Here is a 23353-nt window from a genome sequence, read left to right as displayed (position 1 = left end):
GCTCTAAAATGCTGATGGCGATCCCATGTATGGGGAACTGTGTGTTTTCTTAATTTTGGGGTGTGTGTGCAGCGAGTTTTAAGTCCACTCACTCACTACAACACTCAAACACACACACACACACACACACACACACACACACACACACACACACACACACATGTCTCTGTCTCCTCTTCTCCTCCAGACGGTGTAAAGACTCTATAGTGCTCACGGTTATCCAGCCTCAGCAGGTAAGAAGTGGACATCTGGAAAGTGTAACCATTGTTTACATGCAGTAGGCGTTGTACTAAGCAGTATACATAACTGTAGCTATTCACCACCTGCACTAAGATTTAGGCTAAACAGCGAAACATGACTCAGCTAAATGGCTTCATATGCTAAACATGACTCAGCTAAGTGACTTTAGAGTCTAGTTAATGCATATAAAAATACTGCTGGTACACTGGGCCAGCTGTGTGGTAATTCTGAATGTAATACTGAATGTTTTGTTTAATATTCTCAATTGAGTCATCCAATAAAAATAATAGTTTCCCAATCCCTTTTATTAGAGTGAGTTTACTGTAGAAATGGCTTTAAAAAAATTGAGTTTGTTCAATGCATCTGTGTACTCCAAATCTTTTAAACGTCCTTTTTCATTTTCAAAAAGCAAATGAAATGAAATGTGTTTTTGCTCTGATCTCTCTCCCTCTCTCTTTGTAGTCTCCTAAATCTGCCTTCATAAGTGCAGCCAAGAAAGCACGCCTGCGAACCAACCCCCCAAAAGTGCGCTTTTCTGAGCAAGTGTCAATCAGCGACCCAGACTCAGTATGTCTTCCTGTCTGCTACACACACACACACACACACACACACACACACACACACACACACACACACACAGGGGTGGGTAGTTACAAGTAACGCACATGAGTAAAAACATTTTTTCGAGGAACGGCAACTTTCCATATTCCTTTTTCGAAACAGCACTTATACTTTTACTCTAGTACATTTTTGAGTAAGTAATCTACTCTTTACCCCACTGCATTTTCAATTGCCTTTCGTTACAAGTACAAGTTTAATATCGGAGGACAAAGCGCACCCCTCCCTCGGTGCACAACGGCGTGGGAGAAAAGAAATAGGGCTTCAGAATGCATTGTTACGTTGCCCCGTGATTATAAAAGTATTCTATATGTAGATATGTAGCCTACAGTATGTAGAATCAGACCATGTTGTAGCCTACTACATGGAAGTAGATGTTCTATATATCTAACAGCTCAGTTAAGGCAATGACGTCCTGACAGCTGTATCGATGAGACTAGAGGTATGAAACGACACGGAAACTTTCACCTATATTAATTTCTGGCCAGGATCGTTCAACAATCACATTGGACTAAGGAAGTAGGCCTACAACTTCATTCACAAGCAAAGCAAATGCACTGGAAATCAAGCACAGAAGTTAGAAAAACCTAGCATTTGTTTATGTAGCCTCAATGTTGTCAGTGCAGGACGTGACAGAGACGGTCGGCTGGGAAAAAAGATACTCTGTCGCTCTGTCCGAGTGGACATGCCTAGGCTATGTAGCCTAAATATAGGTGTACCCATAATATAGCTATTGTTTTTAGGTTACATTGTCTGTATGGTGACGTTATAACCAGACTTAGCAATGCCAAGCAGAAGAATCAGCTGGCAATGGATTGGAAATGACTGCTTTTCAATCCATAGCCATAGTCTTAATGCTTATTCTGGCTATGACAAGAAAGCCTACAGAAGTGTGTCAAATAATATTATATTAAATAAAATATATTTGAATTAGGCCGTTAAAATATGGTTGCCTATATGATTCGCCTACAGACGAGGAGAAAAGCAAACAGGCGTAACGGCGTGTATCCTTTTAAAGGCCCATCAAAAATATAAAAATGTAAAAAAAAGTAACTTGTTACTTGAGTACCGGTAATTTATTAACAAAGTACATTTTTACTTTTACTTGAGTAGATTTCTCAGATGGGAATATTTACTTTTACTTAAGTTATTCTTGAAGGGAGTAACTGTACTTTTACTTGAGTATATTTATTCAGTACTCCCACCCTTGCACATACAGAGAGAAAGAAGAAAACCCACCTGCGCACAGGTAGGGTGAGACAACCCCACCTGTGCACAAATACGCACGCACACACACGCACGCACACGCACACACACACACACACACACACACACACACACACACACACACACACACACACACAATCCCCAGCCAATCCGAAGCAAATCCATCTTTAAAAAAACTTTCAAATTCCACTTCGATTTCCTTCCATTATTCTCTCGTTTTCTCTCAGCTCTTTCTGTTCCGCCCCGCCGATGCGCTCCTATCCTCGTCCTCAAGTCTCGGAGCCCCAGGTGAACGCAGACTTATTTGTGTCGGTCACACTAAAGTGAAAGGCATTGGAGATGATCTTACTCTAGTTTAGCGAGCCTCAAGAGCTCGTCTCGCTTGCTCTTAGTCCAAATCCCTGGGATGTGAGGAGAATTGATATGTGTCTAAATGTTGGGGATCTGTAAAGCAACTGTACAGGAGACAGTGCACTGGCACATGTGTGTATATGAACTTGAATTGAATAAATTGAATTGCTATTTGGTTAGCAAAAAAATAGAATCTGAGAGCTAGTGATGGGCAAATGAAGCTTTGGTGAACCACTAAACCACAGCAGTGTGAAGCTAGCAACACTAATGAAAAAATCCAATATGGCTGCCACATGTAGATTTTTCAACATAAAAGTCCTTACCCAAACCAGTATATGTAACCAAAAATATTGGTTTGCTAAAGACTTTTATGTTGAAAAATGTATGTGCGGCGGCCATCTTTTTGCTTTTCAGCTAGTGTCGCTAGGTTCACACTGCTGTGGTTCAGTGGTTCACCAAAGCTTCATTTGCCCATCACTACTGAGAGCAGTTTAGTTTGGGGCTAAATTATGTGATGTGAAGCTTTATGAGAAAGATGGATAATCCTCAAAGAACCTCTTTCAATTCAGATGGAGTTCCAGAGATGGCGCGTTTTCCATTTGATTGGATCCCCACAACTGAGAGATGCTGACTAGCCTAGCCAGCGTCTGATTGGTTTGAGCGCTCCATTTTGAATGAGCAGGCATGAGGATCGGAGCACAGCTGCACTTGCTTGCAGGACCTCAGCTTTCCCTCAGTGAGCTGCAATGTTGTTGTTATCCGCAGTCCATTCATTTGCAGTATGTTTCCTTTTTCAAATCAATGCTAAATCTGCTAGCCGGCACCCTCGCCTTGGGTGATATGGAGGCTCTCGTGGTAATGTCTCCTTCCCTGGCTTGTGTTCCCATCCATACAGTCCCCCACCCTCCTCCTCCTCCCCCACCTACTTCCCCTACAACCTTCCCGGCCACACAAGCAACGACGAGCTTTGGGTGCCGCCTCTCCACTTTAGTAAGGCCACGTGATGGGAGGGGCGTGCTGTTCTCCGGAAGGACGCGATTGGCTGGTCAGGCCTAGAGGCCGCAAATCGGTAAAGACCAAAATACCACCGCCACCACCACCACTTCTACTATCACCACTACCACCACCGCGCTGCCTACAGTCATGCCAAACTCCATCTCCCGTGCGATCAGCAAGCTCTGGCTGCCGGCCGAATCACCAGACTTGCTCATCGGCGCAAAAAGAGAGAGACAGGAGGTGCTCGTCATATACGTCTACATACATGCATACGTAGACCTGTTTCTCCAAGGGACTGAAATCAGCCAGTGGTGAGAGGCAGGAGCAAAAAACACCAGAGAACTTGTTTATTTTATTTTTTTGGAAAACTGGCAATTAGCGTGTTGCAGGTGTAAACAATTTTTTCCCTTGACAATGCTGGCATGTTGCTGGCCTGCTTTCAGCTGTGTTGGTTTTATGCTGTAGACCACCATGACCAGCAATACCATGCCAGATTTGGCATAGAAACCAGCAAAAAACCTGCACAGATGTGTCAAAAACAACATCATGAAGGTCTGTGCTGTATTTCTTGTGCCTAGCATGCCTAGCATGAGATTCCTCTGTGTTGACATACCAGTGATTGAGAGGGCCAGCATTCCAGTAAGCTGGTCTGTATCGATTACTCCAGCAGGGCATCACTTCCTGTGTTTGAATTTCCCCTTGGGGATCAATAAAGTATCTATCTATCTATCTATCTATCTATCTATCTATCTTGAGACCTTACTCACTGTTTTGTCCACCATGCTATTCTCAAGCCCAGTTCACAGCAGAAACAATGATCTCTGATTGGGAATTGAACCGTAGTTTACCCTTCAACTTGCCTCTTGTCACTGATCCCCACTGCTCCCTGCCCGCTCCGCCCACCTCCGCCCTGCGTTTCCCCGACAGGCCGATGGCACTGTGTTATGCTAAACTCAACCTTTCACTGTCTCCGTTTAGCAGGTGTGGCAGCCATAGTCATTATTGAAGGGTTATTTTGTATTATTTTTTTTGACAGAGCGCCATGGATGCTGAGGCCAGACTTGAGTGACACCTTTGAATGGGATATGGTTATGCTCTTTCTGTGGCGTACACGACTTGGGTGCCAAAGAGTGTTTGTGCCCTTTCAGATGCAACATGCAGCCAATTGACTGAGATTGCCTGGCGCAGAGAAGGCAATAGAGTCGACTCAAAAACCTTCACCTTGTCCGTCTGCCAATCCAGACAGCCTCAGTTAAATGCTGCAGTAATTATGTGTGAATAAACACCATATTCACGGCTATAGGTTGTGGTGAATGTTAGTTGATTTAGATTTTCAGACAAGCTGATTTCTTAACTCTACAACCTTTGAGGGGAAGAATGCCTACATTGTAAGCACATAATAAGCAAGAGGGGTTGTCTCTTATGGTCTGTTAAGTTCCAAGGAGTAGTTAGTAGGGATTACATTGGATGACGGAGATTTTCTAAGATTGTTTCTTTCATCAGCGTGTGTAAATAATGTGTTTGGCTGAAGTGCTGTTAATGAGGCCTGTGTCTGTGTGTTTCATGCTAATCTTCACACTGTCAAGGGTTGAGAGGGCTAATTACTAAGCATCATCGCACAGTGTTAGAAGGAGGCCGATTCGTGATTTCAGAGAGAAAGAGGGAGGCATTTATTGGAAAGAGTATCTATGTTTGCAGAAGATGTTTTTGAGCTCTGGTCCTCTTGATGGAATAGGAAGCAATTTGCTTACTGTGTTTGCTTTCTGCAATGTTGAATGAGAAGGTTACAAGAGATTGTTCAAAGTTCAGCAAATGACATATTACTTTGAGTATATTTAAAACGACAAAATTTTACTTTAGGGTTGTTTTATGTACATTTTCAAGACGTCTGTGTAAGCTCTTCATGACAACTGACGCAAGCAAAATAAAACATTTAAATAGGCCAATTCCAACTGGTATCTGACGTTTTAAGCTCTGCTTTTGTCAAATGCATTGCTTCCATTTTCCCACTTGCCTCAAGTGATGTGTCACTTCATTAACATTTTGCTGAAATGGAAAAGTCAACAGTTGAAGGATGCTATGCTAGAAACAAAAACATGAAATAGACGCCACTTGAAACAGATGCATGTCCATTTGACATCAATATTGTCAAAAGCAGGTTTTATGACTGCTAAAATCAGTTGGAATTAGACTTTATAAGTGCTTGTGTGCTTATTCCAGTTGTTAGAAAGGGCTTATGCTGAGGTCCTGTAACTGTGCTCAGGATGGCCTAAAGTAAAGTGCAGCCAAAATAACTGCATGTAACTCGCGACTCTCCCATTAGCTGCTATGCTAAATATGCTAAATGTACTCTTATTCCTCTCTTTAGAAAAGGGGTATTATTTTGTCCCTATTAGAGAGAACTTTGTTGATCACCATTGACTGCCTTGTGGTTCAAGAAGCTGAGGTGTTTCAGTTTCCTGTCACAACAGCAAAAAAAGTTCTAGAACCAGTTATCTGGAGCCATTTTGGATTGTCTACTAACTGCATGGTTCTGACTGACATCCATGGCAGGATTCTCCTAATACAGGGACAAAGTCAAATAACCCCTGGGATTTTTTTTTTTTTTTTTTTTCTTTAGTGCAATTGCTAAAATCTGTTGTAAGGCTAACTCTGCAATATTCCCTTCATGTAACATCATGGGTAGGTGGCGTGCTCTCACTACCCTTTCTGAAACTTCATGTGAGTGCAACCTTTGAATAGAGAATGGAGCAATAAAGGTGGAGAGAGAAAGAGAGAGAGAAAGAGAGGGGGGGGGCAGGAGAGAGGGAGGGGGTGGAAGAGCAGTGTAAGCGATAACCTTGAGTCAAGAGCTTTTTTTCTTCTCATTTATAGTTACACAACTCTCATAGGATTGGGATGAATGCAGCAGCGCTAGCGGTGACTGCAGCCGTGGCGTTGTAATCATGCCGCATACATATTAAAGCAAAGCCCTCTAGCTGGCTTGAATAAGCTCTCTCTTTTGATCACTGCACAGTGCACTCCTGTCGACTCCTAAAGCAGTTTTGTCCCCCGTCAGACCACAATGGTGCAATTAAGGTATTGGCCCCCTCTCTCCAGCCATGTACGGTAACAAAGCTTAGCCTTTGAACCGGGATGTGATTGGCTGTGCTTGTCTCTTTACATTCTTCTCCATCCAATTATAGACCTCTATGGCCTCTTTAGTTCTCTCGCTCCCACTTTCTTTCTCTCTCCTTCTCTCTCCCTTACTTCTTGGAACTGATCAGGTTTTCTTTGTTGACCTTTGGAGTACTTCCTCATATGTCTCTACCTCTGTTCCTAGTCCTTTAGTACTTCGGTAACTGGTCTGCTTTTTCTCTCCTTCCTGAACCCACCCCCCCCTCTCTCTCTTCCTCTCTTTTTTTCTGCTGTCCAATGTCCTCTCATTCAGACAATGCTCAAAGACGATTCTTTACTCCTCATACCAAATGTGCTGAAGGTGTTCCTGGAGAATGGACAAATCAAGTCGTTTACATTTGACAGCCGGACCACGGTTAGGGTAAGGTAACGTGTGCTGTGTGTGTGTGTGTGTGTGTGTGTGTGTGTGTGTGTGTGTGCTCCGCTCTGTGACTGGATCAAGAACCTGGTTCTGTTCCACATGAACTTAGAATTGAGACATATCTTGTGAACTGGATAAAACTCAGAAAGTTTCAGAACAGCACTTTGTTGGGTCAGAACGTAATATACAGTATGAATGTAAATTTAAAAACCTTTAGGGGCAATTGCATCCCAAAAGTGTTATCAAAAGAACGGACAAAATGAAATTACCGGACACACCTGATATGTTTTCACACCTGATATGTTTTCACATTATTATTACTCAAAATATCCTTTCCACCGCCTGGAACAATCTCCCCCAAAGTAATACTGAAACCTAATATCTGATACTGAACACAGCAGAATATGTATCTTTCTTTCTGATGAAAGTGAGATATTACTTGATGCAAAAGGGGGAAGGGAAAAAAACACTTTTGTAAGAAAAATCCTAACTTGGCACAAGGAGCTATTTTCTTTGGGTGCCACTAAAGCGGTTCTCTATGCAGATCCATTAAGCAAAGCTATTTACCTTTACATTAAAAAAAGATACAGATCTTGTTCCCCCTGTGGGGCCGTGTCAGTGTGCAGTGTCCATTAGTATCCTGTGGCCGTGCTGGACGATGCAGGCATATGCCAGAGTGCTCATTAGGTGACATCATTTGATTAAAAAAGAGAAATGTTCCCTCTCCTCTGGTATTGTGATGGAAAGAAAGCCCTAGCTTCATGTCAACTTGATTAAATATAACTACATTTAAAAAAAAAAAGGACTAAAATGCAACTCTGTGGGATGCCATACAGAGAAGGCTAAGCATGCTGTAGAGCAACACGGACGCAGGAATGCTTTCTCTAGTCTCAATGAAAGTGGTACCTCGAGCGTGGATGTGGGAGAATGACTTTGAGGACGTTGGGTTTGTAGACTCAGCAATGTTAGCAGGGTCACCTTTAGGGCTGTGGGGGGGAGGATGCCATCAGTAATCCCGTCATGCCTGAATTAATCAGGATGTTGTCTGATACACCCATGAACAACAGCTGTAATCAAATACAAATCAGTCTATTAGTGAGGCTATTTATCATGCGTACATTGACCTGTTAGCGCACACAGCATGTGTATGTGTGTTTGTGTGTCTTGCCTTGCTCGTGTGGTGAACAGATTAATATTTCTTTACATAACAGCATGTGTACGAGATGGCGTTTCCGTCATTTTTTAATTCTTTGGTCAATATTTATCTGTATCCAAATGTCAGATGGGAGACAACAGGCGCGTAGCTTGCTCCTCGCGAGCTGCCCTGCTTTTGAGGGAATTCCATTTCCGTTCGAGCATTTTCACCTCCCTACCAAGGGATTTGTGCTGATCAAATAAAACTAGATGCAGGTCAATGCATATTGACAAGACCCCACGCGAGGCTTCGCCACTAGGCAACACTTACATGATGTGTGGCTTCAGCCAACACGCTTCCCTCGGCTAAGGCATGTGTCTCCTCCTTGTGGGTGTGTGGGTTTACGCGACACAGTCTTTATTAACATTTGTCGACCTTTACCTGGGCTGTGGCCAGGAGGCTGGGGGGCGCCCCCTAGAGGCTGAGAGCTGGAGTAGTTACTATTCATTAATCCCATTGATCTCCACACTACACAGGATGAAAGTAAATGTCAGCCCTGTTTGCTCTGTGTGAGTGCAGCGCATTCAGGACATGCTAGAATGCAGCCAACATCTGCACCTTACAAACAGGAAAATACTGACATCTGCCTGACATGGTCGATACAGAGACCAACATGGCGTCTAGGGTTGTTTTTTTTATATTTTGAATGAAGGAGAGAATTATGAGCTAAAACAAGCCAAAGTGTATCTCATTTGTATTTTTTTGTGGTTTGCTTCCTGGTGCAGGATGTGATATCGTCCCTGCAGGACCGCCTGTCTCTGCGCTACATCGAGCATTTCGCACTGGTTCTGGAGTCCGGAGGATTGGACCAGAACCAGAGACTGCATCTGCTACAGGAGCATCAGCCTCTGTCTCACGTAGGAAACCACCTGCTTATCTTCCCATCTCCCTGTCATCTCTCTCTCTCTCTATTCCTATCTCTCTCAAATGATGCTTCACTGGAATGAATAAATCTCGTTGACAAGTTTAGCTCTGTCCGATCATTTCTCCTCATTCCCTACCTGCCTTTCATATAGGCTATCTGAATGTCCACTTTCAACACATCGTCCCTCTCCTCACTCGTTCCTCTCCCTCTTTCCATCGTCACCCCTTCACCATATGAAAGATCGCCGTATAGAAACCTGTGGTCAGCCAGCTGGAACCCCTGAAGCAAATGTCTGCGGACTGATTTAATATTCGGAGACTGGACGCCCTGCTGTGTGTGAAGCATTGATCCAATTTACGGCCGAGAGAAATAAACCTGTATGTGGCTAGCTTGGGAGGTCAGGGGCACATTACAGGGCTGCAGGCCGTAAGCCTCCACATCATTGACAGCGTGACTGCAGGGCAAGATGAATCCTGTCATTACTCCCCTACTGATTGGATGTAGCTACGTACATTTTCTATAGCATAAAGGACATACAAATGCCAGATTCAGACAGCATAATTTGCCAGTGAAAAGACCATGTAATGGTATAATTATAGTCTGTATAAGACTGCTATTAACCCTTTCCCATGTTATGGTGTAATTGCATAAATGCATGTTTGCAGTGATGATGCTCCTTTATAGTTCGAGAACAGATAATTAGGGTAACCCAGCATTAGCACTAAAATTCTGTTGTCTGAAATCTCAGACAGGCGAATGAACAAGGCAGTATGATTCCAGTAATTCCAGGTCACCAAGGCAACAGATACCTGACCTGTCCGATGATGCTACCGCTAACTCTGCCTTTGTTGTTCCCTCAGGTTGTGCACAGGACCTACTTCCAGGGGATGAGGTGTCTTTTCCGGATCTGTTTCTTTCCGAAAGACCCTGCAGACTTGCTGAGGAGAGATCCTGCTGCGTTTGAGTACCTCTATATACAGGTACTCTCGCCGGCAAGCCAGTGTGCCATCACACCTTGCTGCACATAAAAGGAAGCTCAGCTGAAGGAGATTCATTCACACCAGAAGGAGGGGGGATTAGGACTGACAACAAAAATGTGTGATGTGCTGAATGCCTCATAGATGGCGCCGAGTTATCTGACATATCTGTGGCACTGGCCATCTAGTTGTCAGAGCGACATAAACACTGATGGTGTGGCATATTTCAAGGGTGTCTTTATGGGGCATTACTTATTGGCTTGACTAGGCAGTGTAATGCCAATCTGGTGTACCACAAACACACTTAGCGGATAAAGCCTGTCATCATGACATGTTGGCATTTTAAAAGGGTAATAATAACACAAACTAATGACCTACAAAAATGATTTCAGTTGTCAGTTCACATCAAAGTTGTAAGCAAAGAAGGCTTTGTGCTGTGCTACAGTATCAGTTGACGATGTGAAGAGGACTCAATATATGTGTTTATATTTGTATTTACTCCACTCTAAGAATAAATGTTTAAGGCTTATCCCTTCTCAAAAGAAGCACTCAGTTGATCTAACTCCAACATTAATGAACATATTTTTTTGAAGACTTGTGAATGCTTCACATCTTTCCTGTAAAGACTGCAATCATGGCTGTTGCTAATGGCACAGCACATTGAGTAAGGCTTCACATTATGTCCTCTCTTGTCTCGACAGAGTCGCAATGACGTCATCAAAGAGCGCTTTGGCACGGACTGGAAGTCGGAGGTCACACTGAGACTGGCGGCCCTCCACATTTTCATCACCGTTTCCATAGCGAGGCCCAATCAGAAGATCTCCCTCAAACATGTTGAGTATGTACATATCCATCTTTCCGAGTACCCATGCAGTATTTTTTAGCGGTTGTGCGGTTTGCGGTTGTGGGTGTTTGCACATATTTTGCGCACAACTGGAGTACAAGGAGCAGACAAACTGAATGTGTGACAATTTGGGGAAACTGTTTCCCAAAAAACTGCATAATCCATCCACCATTCAAACTGGAGCAACAAACTTGTATTCTTCAGACTGCTATTTGCATACACACCAGTACTGAAAAAGAAGTATCCTCATAAAAGCCAAAATTGAAGGAGACTGTTTTGGTTTGGCTTCTCTCTGCAGGAAAGAATGGGGTCTTGAACCCTTCCTCCCCCTCACCCTCCTCCCCACAGTCAAGGAGAAGAACGTCTGCAAGACTCTTTCCCAGCTCCTGAAGACCTATCAGCATCCTCCCCCAGCTGGTAATAAGGTGGGTTCCCAGGGCAACCAAACGAGAGTTGTTATCAGCCATACTGCGCGAGAGACAATATTTTGATTGCTCACATCCCCACATCAAAAAAAGGTGTCATGGAGTGAATGTGAAATCAATTAAGGAAGCGTTAAACAGGGAAAAAGAAAATTAACTATCCATCAACAAACATGCCTTGGCAAGCAAGCCACAAACTGTTTTTTTTTTATTATTATTATTTTATTTTATTCAACCATTAGCAATTAGCGAGTGTGGTTGGTCTTATCGGCTTAGAAGTGGAGAGTTTGCGAACCTTGGTCTCTAATTAGAGAGGTGAAACCAGCAGGCAGGGGAATCGCTGAGGCTACATGCAAGAACTAAACTAGCAGGCAGGGGAATCACTGAGGCTACATGCAAGAACTAAAAAATGTCATTAGCAGAAGTCGTCCCTATGCAATGAATCATCCAAGACCAAAACAAAAGCAAATTATTTAAAATGAATGCAGGCTTGCGACTGCCTAGAGGGAGAAATGTTGGTTTTGTGATTAATGACACACAACAAATTACGAGGGCCCGTAATTTGAAACATGTCTAATTACTCATGAGCCAAAACCACAGGAAGAGGAGGACATTTTGGATATTGATGAAGCTACAAGCTTCAGTTGCTTTGATTGTGAGGGTGGTGCTAACCTTTGACTGGACAATGAGTCTTAATGAGGGAAAATGTTAGTCATTATTATTTGTTCCCTCTGATTGAAATGGATTTTTGTTGGCAGGATATTTATGTCGGTGATCATTATTTCCCCATTGCATTGGGTGGCATGAGACATTTTTCTACATCTTTCTGTGTTACTTATACCATGTTGATTACGGCAACTTTTTTTACCATTACTTTATGACAAACTCCATTATATGTAATAGTGACAGAATTATTTTAATGAAGACATACTAGCATGTTACTTAAATGTAGAGATGTATGGCTACTTCCACTGTGTGTAATTTTAATGACTAGTATAATTAGAGTAATATAGTCAAATTAAAGATGTTGTAATAACTTTAAATATTTGTGTTTTATGGTTTATGGACTTAGGTAACAGCGCCCCGTGTGAGCTCTCTTGTGAAATGTCCTCTCAACCCCCTCACACCACCTCCACCTCCTCTTTCTCCCCCTCCATCCTTCCGTCTCCACCATGTCATTTCTGTTCCTCTCACCTAGGTTCCCCCGCTCCAGGGAAAGCTTCAGTACATGCGCGTCCTGAACGACCTTCCACCTTTCGGAGGCCTGCTTTTCCACACGGTTGGCCTGGTAAATGTGACTCATAAAACCTCCCTAGGTTGCTCTCCGATGGTCACGTATATACAGGCCTTAGGTGTCTGATCAGAAGCATACCATGGCGTAAAGTGGGTTTGGATTTGGCACCCGATATCGTTAGCCTAGCTTAGCACAATTCACTAGAAGTGGTTAGACCAGTTAGCCTATAGCTAGGGTAACGGTGTCAGACTGGGTTATTGCACACACAGAGAACAGAAAGATACCGGTATGTATCTTTTTTATCTAACTCTGGGGTATGTGCAAAGCCATGTAGAGTTCTGACATTTAGGCTGTATAGACCCTTTCAAGAGAGTTCCATTATCAGCATCGTAGTTGGCCCCACAAGACTTCCGTTTTAACATTCCATATGTTATCTTAATGCAGAGGAAGTAGATTGGGGCCCAAATAGAACATTCAAGCATTGTTTTTGTTTTTATTGTTGAAAGGGTCCATAGGTTGAGGTTTTTTACAAGGTTCTAAGTCAAGCTACACAGAGGGCAAAATATGTACTGGAAATGTCATTTTTTGTTTATAGTTTTGTTAGATAGATAGATAGATAGATAGATAGATATATTGATAGAATAGAATAGATTACACAGAAAGGCTATGCAACACAGTTCTAAAAGTATGTAATGTGTAAAACTGTTACGTTTGCCTTTTTTGAGAGGATCAAATGAGGATCAAACCCCCACAACCCCCTGTAAATCACCCCAAGGCTACATCCCTATAGCAAATGAGTCACACAGTGAAGATCATTGATATCTGATTTGAAATCACCCTTGATGTCTGTCTAAAATAATAATAATAATAATAATAATAATAATAATAATAATAAAAAACATAATTCCTTGGGCAGAAATCAGAGGAAGGATATATTCAAGGTTACTGACCTTTCAAAGTGCTGTTTCTCTTAGCGGCATTATTTGCATTTTGCTTTTGCAGGACGAGAAGCACTCGGCCACAACTCTGTTAGTGGGGCCGCGGCACGGAATCAGCCACGTAATTGACCTGAAGAACAACCTGACCACAGTCCTGGCAGAGTTCAGCCGGGTGGCAAAGGTCCAGTTGTTTCGGGAGCACCAAGGAGTGGCAAGAGTGGAGGTCACCATTCTGGAAGCGAAGGTGAGACATCAATTACTCTCGATTTTAAGGGAATTTGACACAGTCATGTAAATTGACTCCTAACATAGCAACTCTACAGAGATTAGTGCCCTCATGGTAGGAAAAGAGCACACATAAACCTCTCTCTGACGTGCAGTGCAATAGTACTAAGAAATTCTCCTCTAGACGACATTGAGCTTGAATTTGTGCTTATCCTTCCCCCTAGCGAAAGCAAATCATCATCCATTTAAACTGCAGGAGATAGATACACACATTTTGTGCTAAATTTAACCAAATACAGAGGAATTAGAATGGATATCAGCTTTTCACAGACTGCTTCAAACAACACATTATGACCTCATAGAACGTGTCCGTCCCTTTGCCACTTCCTCCTAGCCACTGGTGTTGCTGATGGAGTGGCCTGATGCCTCGAATTTTGCCTGTCTGATCTCCGGCTACTACAAGCTCTATGTGGACCCCAAACGCACTGTCTACTACCGGACACCTGGTCAGTCTCATATGATCAAGGCAGGTATGTTAGTTGTCACCCCCTTGGTTTTGTGTGGTTAGCAGGTCTAAAAAAAACCCTATGTGAAACAGTACTTTGATTATGTATTGTATGCCTTTTCTATACAGTCTGTGAAGCATAATGCTGTAAACTTGAACTAAAACACTCATGTTTTTCCATCTCACTCGTCTATGGATTACCTGTCATTAATACAAAAAGCATTTGGTCCCTCAGGTGCTTTTAAAATATCATTGTCAAAGATCGCTGTATGGTTTGAAAATGTCATCACTTTGTGTCAACAGTGGCATTTAATGTGCATTTAATCTTTGTGCTTTTCCACATGAGTATGTTGTAGAAATTTGCATATACACTGTATATACACTGAGGCTCAAGGTCAAGGTCTTTGTGTAAACTGGTTTCCATCAGTGAGACTTAAGTTTGAGCAAAATACAATCTGAGGAAACACAAAATAGCACAAAGGGTTGACTCGCATTTCAACATTTCTCTCAAAATTGCCTGGAGTGTCATCAGCTTCCTCCATTTGCTTGGACCAGCTCCATTGACTCCTTGGGGATCATTCACATTGCCACCCGCCTCTCGATTTCTCTCATCTCCATCTTGGTTCTGTCCCATTGGATTGGGGGTTCATTTTTCTTGTTTCTGTTCTCCACATAAAAAAAAGTCACATTCAGGATTTGTCGGTCCCGCCTGCTCTCTCTCTCTCTCTTTTTCATCAAAAGAACGTGTAATGCTCAGTCATTCTGTTGGATGTCCCAGCTCCTCTCTCTGTCCCCATATTGCTGTGATCAGTCCTGTGAGGGAGACTCATAGATATCACCGCTTGCCATGTGTTCCCTCGGGGGTGACCAAGTTTTCATCTCAGACCAAAACAAGCAAAAAAAAAACAAAACACCCACCCCTTTCATACGACTCCAAAACAACATCCATTCTGCTGTCGCCTCTCATCATCAGGACGCTCCATCCAACTAAAATCTGAGGGTTGTTCCACCTGTCAACTCCTCTGATGATTTTGCCCTTAGATTACAGAAGTGCCCATGCTCACTCAAGGCCCTCGGGTGCAACGGGTTCAAGCAGCGGTGGCGGTGGCGGAGGAGGAGGGAGTAGTCGGCGAGGCGAAGAGAGGGAAGGGCTGTCCCGAGAGCCGTCCCAGAAGGCGTCCTCCAGCTCAGCCTCGCAGCTCCCCCCGCCATCATCGCAACACCTGGGCCTCTGCCACGTCCACCTGCGGGAACAGCAGCAGCTTCGGGAGTTGCAGCAGCAGGCCGAGGAGCAGCTGGACATCAACCAGAACCTCGTCTCACAGAGCCGCTGCCGCACCAAGTCCGACCCCACGCTCAAGAGCACCGAGGCCATCATCGCTCGCCCAGAAAGTCCCGCGGAGAGAGAAGAGGAGGGGGGCGGTGGCGGAGGCGCGGGCTTCAGGAGCCGGGCGAAGACCTTGGAGCGCCCGCACCGTTCTGGACGTTTCTTCTGCGACTCCTGTAAGGCCAGGCTCAAGGCTGAGGGTCTGATGGTGGAGGACAGTCGAAGCAGTGGGAGCTCCGGGAAGCAGTGCTCCAGTGCCTGTGCCTCACGAGACGCAGATGTTGTGGACCTCATGGCCCTGCCTCTGCCCGGCAGCGATGACGACGAGGAGATGGAAGAGGACGCTGTCGGAAAACTGCAGCCTCCGCCTCCTGCCATTGCCGCTCCTCCCCCGGGGTTTCGGGATAACAGCTCCGACGAGGACGACCCGAATAAAAACCGTAAGGCTACTGCCAAAGCGGAGGGCACCACAAAAGCAACAGCTGCCACGGCAACTATGACAACAACCACATCAGCAGCAGTAGTGGCAGAGGCTTCAGCAGTAGCAGCAACAGCTGCTGTCACCGCGGGAACAGTGGGAGCGACTCCGCAGGAAGTCCCAGTGACTCTGATTGATAACGTGGCCACCAGGACAGTGCGGGACCATGCCCAGGAGCTGGATGATGCGTTAGTCTCCACCCTGCAAGCCCTGGAGGCTCTGGCAGCCTCTGAGGACTATCCCCACCACCACCACCACCACCACCAGCAAACCCCTCAAACCGCAGGTGGACCTCTCACTGCTTCTCAGAAACACAGTCTCCTCTATCTCTAATGTCTCTATATTTAGTATTTCCTTGCTTGACTGCCTATTTATTGAGGTTAAAATGGTGATTACTTGTACCCCATATGATTTTATGCCAAACAGATTTAAGCCTTTTTAGTATTCAGGCCGAGAGACCATTTAGTCTGGTTCTCGACAGGATCCTTAGCAAATGCCTCATTATATGCTGCTGCTTTGCAATGAGTTGAAAATGTAAATTGCTCATATTAAGCAGCAATATTGTAATTACCGTTTTCTCCTAAAACGTGACATCATTACGCGCAATAGACAGGTCAGGTGTTTAGAATTTGTCTGCTATCTAAATGTAAAATACCACTGTGTGAGAACAAATATGCATGTGGTTGATGCCTCGTTATCAGTGATGGGATAATGACTTCTTTTATGGCTTAGGTAGTCTATTTATTTGTGCATAGTCTATTTTTATGAATTTTTCGTGACCCTGATTTGTTCTGTGTTCTGTCCCTCACAGGGTTAATAGTGCTGGCAGCGATCACCCCCGAGTCATCACTCGACTCTGGGCATGAGACCAACTCCTCTGAGCTGACGGATGTGTCTGAAATGGTGTCTGCCATGAAACAGCATCAGAACCAAGCTTACCTGCTGGCCCACCACATCAACAAGGAGCGCATCTTCAGCCGCAGAGACTTCCCGCTGGCCATCCCTGGCTGCACTGCCCAGACTCTGGGTAGCGGGGCCTTTTCCATGACACAGATCCGTGGCGGCTGCCCACCGAAACAGGTGATCCTGAGCAAAACTGTGCCCTTGAAGGTCAGCCCCAGTCAAGGACCAGGGTCTCCCTGTCCTCCGGGCGAGCAGAGCAAAACCCAAGATCATCCACAGACTGAGGCGGATACAGGAAAGCCTGCAAAGCCAGAGCCTGTGAAGTCAAGCACGACTGCATCCCCCTCTCCTCTGCCCTCCCAGCAACAGAAAGTTGTTGAACAGGTGGATGTGTCCACTGGCGGGAAAATTCAGAAAGTATCAGAGGGTAAACTGAGTCCTAACACTTCGGAGAGCATCAAAGGGAAAATTTCTGGACAGGTGAGTCCAGAGGTGACCAACAAAGCCTTACCCATCCTTTTGCCTGTAGATAGAATCGCTTCTGCCAAGCTTAGTCCCACGGAAATGTGCCAAGATGCCGAGACTGCCTCTAGTGAGACCATCAAGCCTTCAAGCTTTAAGGGCCTGCTGCCAGTTGACGACCTCTTCTGCACATGCCCAGTGAGGCCTGAGCCGGGGCCCCAATTGAGACTGAAGGACCCCCAGACCCAAAAGGTGATGGTGTTCCACTCCTCCTCACCCACTGATGATGAAAGACTTCGTGCCAAGGGACTGCAACTGGCAAGCTGCAAAGAGACCACAGTGCGGACATCAGATCCTAGTTTAGCCAAGCCTAGTATCCACCCGCCACCTAAATATTCTCCTCACATTCCAGTGAAAACGGAACGCAAAGAGACACCTGACGACAAATCTGAGAGCAAAGTCCTCCCAGAGCAACAGAAAAGTCTTGCCAAATCCTCCTTACCTGTCCTGGTGGAAACAACACACATAACTACCTGCGGGGAAAAGGGTGCAACCATCCCCGGGGCTGAGCGCAAAAAGCAAAGCAGCAGTAGGAGCAAGTCCCAGCGCAGCGCACCGTTCCAGAGCTTCAGGAACCTGATCTCGGCCACTTTCCCGGCGCGTCTGCGCCGCGAGACGGACGAGCGGCGGGCGCAGCTGCAGAAGGTGCGGCAGTACGAGCTCGAGTTCCTGGAGGAGCTCCTCAAGCCCAAGACGTCGCAGGGCGAGTTTTTGCCCCAGGGGTCCTCGCCCGTCCCTGGAGGCACTCCGTGTGCCTGCCAGCTGCGCACGAGTCCTGTGCAGAAAGTCCCGGGCATCTCTCGGGAACAGAGGCGCAGCTGCGACTGCAAGAGGATATGTCGTGGGATGAGGCTACCCGACACGCCGGTGGGGTCCTCCATGGAGCCTCGCGGTGGGAGAGAGAGGCCGATTTCCAAAACACCCCCTGCCATTCCCAAGGCTCCCCATAGCCAAGGCGCACCGCGGAGACCTCAGACGCTAGAGATCAAGACCACCAGAATCCGCTCCACCAGCCTGGAGTCTCGAGAACTTCGAGACACGCCCATTTCCTGTTTGCCCACCTGCACTTCCCGCCCCGAGTGTATGGGGGCGCCGCAATACAAGAAACTCCAGCGAAGGTACAGCATTGGCGAGCTGGACAACAACAGTGACAGCACACCTCTCTATGCTGAGGTGAAATCCACCAAGGCCAAAAGCTTGGAGAAAGAGATGGAAAGAGTCAGGGCAACAGGACTCAGACTACCGACCCCGGTAGAGCCCATTCACACTCAAGGTAGTGAGACGAAAAAGAAAGGCGTCTTCTTTATCCAGGGAGAGGAGATTGTGCGTGAGACCCGGGAGGGGACCAGCGAGGTGCTGTTGGCAATACCCAGTGAAGGCAGCAGTGACGACCGGGAGAAGTGCTGCTCATTCTGCTTTTGCTACCGCAAGTGTGAGGCTGCCGACTCGAGCAGTGAGAAGGACGAGCTCTCGTACTCTGTCCCTCTGCAAGTCCTGCCCGGCATGCAACTGGACTCCCGCACCATGCCGGTGGTCAGCAAAACCTTACAGGTGCTCGACGCAGAGGACTGTAGCGGAGAGGAGGAGGAGGAGGAGGAGGAGGAGGAAGAGGAGCCCCAGACACAGGAGATCGACCTGCGTGCCTGCAGCAGTCTGGAAGCCAGCTTGGCACGAGTGCAGTCCCTGCAGGACAAGACGTTCTGCCTGCCCGACGGCTTCCTCATTGCGCAACTGGATGCCAACGAGCTGCTGGCCATTCTCCGGCAGTGCGCCAACAGCCCCCAGATAGAGGGCGAGCCCCGCATGCCCGCTGCCCGGCTGGCGGAGTACAAGCAAGAGCTGGCCGTGCGCTTCAAGGAGTTCCGCGCGTCGTGCCGGCGCGTGGCGAGCGTGGAGAAGAGCCCCACGCGCATGCTCAGCGCCGTCACCGCCAGCTTCCAGGTGCTGTGCAACCTGACGCAGACGTTCATCCGGCTGGTGCACGGCATACGCTCCGAGACCCAGCGGCTGCAGCTGCTGCGGAAAGTGGAGGAGGTGGCGGTCAACTACACGCTGCTCCTCCGGGCAGCCGAGGAGGCCATGGGACACTCCAGCAGCCTCCCCAACAAGAGTGCCAGCCCGCAAGCGCCTGCTGCCACGAACGCAGGCTCCCTCCCACGCTCCATCAAAACCTTGCCCACCAAGTGAAGCCCATGAACATGAACATCCCCCACATCCCCTCCACACAAAGGGAGTCCTTAAGGACAGGGATCTGAGAACCCACAAAGTGGCTATCGCCGCTGCTGGGGGAGCTCACCGGGTCATATCTCAGTTATTGTTTACATTTGTTTTTACAGGACATAGTAGGATAAAGTGCAGATTCATTCTCATTAAACTGCTCCACACTATGTTTACAGGGGGGTGTCCAGCACAGTTGCCTCCCCCCCTCCCCACCCCACCCCACCTCCTCCATGTTGTTTCCTACCGAGGGACACCTGTGTATCCTGTCCTGTGTATCCAGTTCGGGGAACAGTTCTGTCTCTAACTTTCTTATTTTATCTCCCTCACCACTGGATGATAAACAGGGCTAATGATTGCATTTCACCACTTGCTTCAAGGGGCTAGCAAACAGAGGGTTTTGTACTTACTGTATCTAAATGTATGTAATTAATTGATTAATTTATTATTAATTAATTTTATTTATTTTTGAAGGCAAGAGAAAAGATTATTTATGGGAGGACAGGAGATCATTGTCATTTTCATGATGAAATTATAGTATTCAAGACTTATAATGAATTAAAATGAATTTACTCCTACGATGTACCCTAAACAGAATCACTGCAGAGACTGTCAGATAGTGCATTATGTGGATTAGGTAGTGCCAAATATTGATTCTTTGGTGACGTGTTTGTACGATTGTTACTTTTAAAATCACTGCTTACTGTTGTGATACCACAAAAGAGCACTCTGCTGCAAGAGCAGAATCATTCACAGCAAAGGGGGAGTGTCTGAGCAAAAACCATCATGTCTGAAGCTGAGTTTCCTGACACTCCAAGGCCATAAAATGTGCACACATACACACACACACACACACGTGCACGCACACACGTGCACACACACACACAGGTAAGGAAAGACTGCTCAGAGTGGGGCAATGTAGCCGAAACCCAACTTTACCAGACACAGCAAAGATCCAGTTACTTGGATTAAAGATGTGAAGCTCTCTTTTCACTAAATCATGGTATTGTTTTCACTTTGTCATAAAGATGTTTAAAAGTAATGATATATCAAGTGTTTTTTGAGTCTCACATAGTGTAGTAAAGAAGTTTTTTGTTTTGTTTTTTTGTTTTAACAAAAAAGTGAATAGGATATGAGAGTAAGCTTTGTGATTTCCAAAGCCTGCCCAATTAAAAAAAAAAAGGAAAAGAAATAATTCAGATTCCATTTGATACCTTCTGACCTTGATGTGTAATGCATTGTGATAATAATTCCACATTCATTTATATCCTTAGACTGATCATAGGTCAATACAAACATATTGATTTACTCTAGATTCCCAAAATATACAGTATATTACACACATTATATATAACATTTACACAGAGTGTTACTACATACATAATTGGAAGATTCCAACCCCAAAAAGAAAGAAAAGTTAGAAGACACCTTGTTGACACCACATTGAACATTGAAGACACCACATTGTTTACCCATTTCTATACTGTTTTCCATCTTGCATTTCAGGTTGTATCAAAAAACATACAAAAGAGTAGTTTTCTATGTATTTTAATAAACCCAGCACTTGTTTTCTGTCTGAAAACTTTCTTTGACTCCTGATCAAACATTTCTGAACCACGACCAGTTGCTTGCTGGCCTGAATTGGGTTGCTAATCACCTGTCTATGTTGCTCCCTGAAAGATCACCGAAACTCATCCTTCCATGTTTATTTGTTCTCATTGTAATATTGTCTTGCATGTCCTCTTTCTGTTATCCTCTATTTTTGGATGTGTACAAACCAGAGAATATGGTGCCCACTCGTCCTGGTATGTGTATTCTCTTTGAAGGCTGAATACACACAGACACACACATACACAGACACACACACACACAAAAGGTGGGAGAGGGATAAGTCTCTGCTTCAATGTTCTATTGCATTGGAATCTCTCCACTTTGAGTGTATTCCAATTAAACGTGTAAATAGTTGTAACATAACCCGGGACATTTGTGAAGATGTAAACAAAACTTTTAAAATATTCAAACCAAACAGTGTGAAGATTTGTCCAAATTCTTCACAGTTTTGTAAATCAGATATCACGTCTGTATCTTATTTATAGTAGTAATTTATCATAGAGATAAACAGTGAAAAAAATATATTTTAACGAATATATAACAATATCTATGAAAGCATGGGACATGTTTATTTTTATAATATATTTACATTATGTTTTTTCTCTTCAGTCCAGTTTTTCCTTTGTTTATGACATTAACAATACTGTGGATTTGTCTGTGTTCATCAGTGTGGATCTTTCACAATCTAATCCATTGTTTCTGTACTTACATTGTTTAAACTTTCATTTGATTCAATGTCTATGACTTTGTCTCCACTGTAGTCCTGTGTGCAACGTCATGTTTAAAAGCAATAAAGTACTGAAGTTATGCCATCCCGGTCCGGTGCACTTACGGCCGCTTAATTGAGACAGGGGGGGGGCTTCTCGCACACACACACACACACACACATCTGTCTGTCTCTATCTCTCTCTCACACACACATACACACACACACACACACACACACACACACACACACATCTGTCTGTCTCTCTATCTCTCGCTCACGCACACATACACACGCACGCACACCAAGTTCACATGCTAAAAAGTCACATGCATTTGTTAATTACACCTAATCAAACATGGCTGACATTGAAGAGATTCTATGTGCACATGAACACCTCTATAGATATCTGCTGTCCATGTACATGTTACAGGCATCAATGCAGGCATTCCAAATCTAAAAATGTTTCCCAACAGTCTACAAAGGAAGTTTTCTTCCTTTTTCTAATGTGAGAGGAATTTAGCTATTTACCTGGAATTTACCTAGTAATCCTTTGCGATCCTCTTGTCACTCTGACTTCAAAAACTTCCCGCCTGAACTCTATCACACGTAGAGCTTGCAGAGTGATAATAGAACGAGACTGTCTTACTTGGGGATCATCCTAACGCAGGAAGCATGGAATCTCACAGCGCAACTCAAGCCTACAATGAGAAGAGAGTAAGGAAGGAAATTAGCAAAGGTTTTGTTTAGGAACACAAGAGCTCTTTGTGTCCAATGTGGACAGTAAGTAGAGGGGCCATTCCACACTGGTGGAGCCTCATTGATTTTCTAGCTTCTAGCTAATGATTCCTCAAGTTTGTACATCAATGCTGAAGTCTGAACAGAGCTCGGCGACTCCTGCAAGTGCAGAAAGCAGTAAAGCGCTCAGAGAAAATGGCCTGTGTGAGGAAGTCCGAATGACTCCTGGCTAGGCGATTACCCTCAGCATAATGAAGACAATAACAGTCTGTGGAATAATAGAGGCGCCATTTGAAACTATTGGCGTATAAAAGGATCCCTTGCCCTTCTTTACAAGATTAAAGTTGATTCAGGGTTGGGCTCACCATGGTGTTGGTCTAGCCCTGCAAAATGTACAAAATAAATGTTTGTTTCTACAGCCAGCCAATGTCATTAAAAATGAAGATCAGAGACACACAGAGATTGGAATTTGGCCAGTACTGTCACCATTAAGGCTTTAAATTACTTTGCCATTACAAAAATCAGTTGTTCCGTATCGGTTTGGGCCATCTCAGACCTAGACGGAGTCCTCATCTACAAATTGTTGACTTAAATCTTATTTTTTTTTTTTTTTATTTGGTCCCCAAGTTACCAATAGCTGTTGTGTTGTTTTCTGTATTGGAAATCCCTTACGAAC

General features: G+C 44.9%; 1 protein-coding gene and 1 long non-coding RNA gene across 4 annotated transcripts in view; one reads left to right on the top strand and one right to left on the bottom strand.

Annotated features, from left to right (window-relative positions):
* Positions 1–20377, top strand: part of frmpd3 (FERM and PDZ domain containing 3) — a 131586-nt gene extending 111209 nt beyond the window's left edge. Inside the window, exons 6-17 of one of the 3 annotated variants that reach the window (XM_042074172.1) lie at positions 188–233; positions 703–807; positions 6863–6970; positions 8891–9022; positions 9891–10010; positions 10709–10845; positions 11150–11276; positions 12472–12561; positions 13510–13689; positions 14065–14200; positions 15217–16266; positions 16792–20377. In XM_042074172.1, coding sequence (XP_041930106.1) covers positions 188–233; positions 703–807; positions 6863–6970; positions 8891–9022; positions 9891–10010; positions 10709–10845; positions 11150–11276; positions 12472–12561; positions 13510–13689; positions 14065–14200; positions 15217–16266; positions 16792–19592 — 5032 coding nt within the window. In that variant the 3' untranslated portion in view covers positions 19593–20377. The remainder of the gene's footprint in view (positions 1–187; positions 234–702; positions 808–6862; positions 6971–8890; positions 9023–9890; positions 10011–10708; positions 10846–11149; positions 11277–12471; positions 12562–13509; positions 13690–14064; positions 14201–15216; positions 16267–16791) is intronic. The other 2 variants (XM_042074173.1, XM_042074174.1) reach the window with 2 other exon arrangements.
* On the bottom strand, positions 6715–7698 carry LOC121694199. The gene is made up of 2 exons (XR_006025697.1): positions 7538–7698; positions 6715–6916 (listed from the first exon to the last, which is right to left on the bottom strand). It is a non-coding gene; the product is annotated as an uncharacterized LOC121694199 (long non-coding RNA).
* Positions 20378–23353: the final 2976 nt, after the last annotated feature.

The sequence above is a fragment of the Alosa sapidissima genome, chromosome 20 (genome assembly GCF_018492685.1).
Source record: "Alosa sapidissima isolate fAloSap1 chromosome 20, fAloSap1.pri, whole genome shotgun sequence".
NCBI lineage: Eukaryota > Metazoa > Chordata > Actinopteri > Clupeiformes > Clupeidae > Alosa > Alosa sapidissima.
Note: the sequence above shows the minus strand (reverse complement) of the source record. Positions and strands in the feature narration are given on the sequence as shown.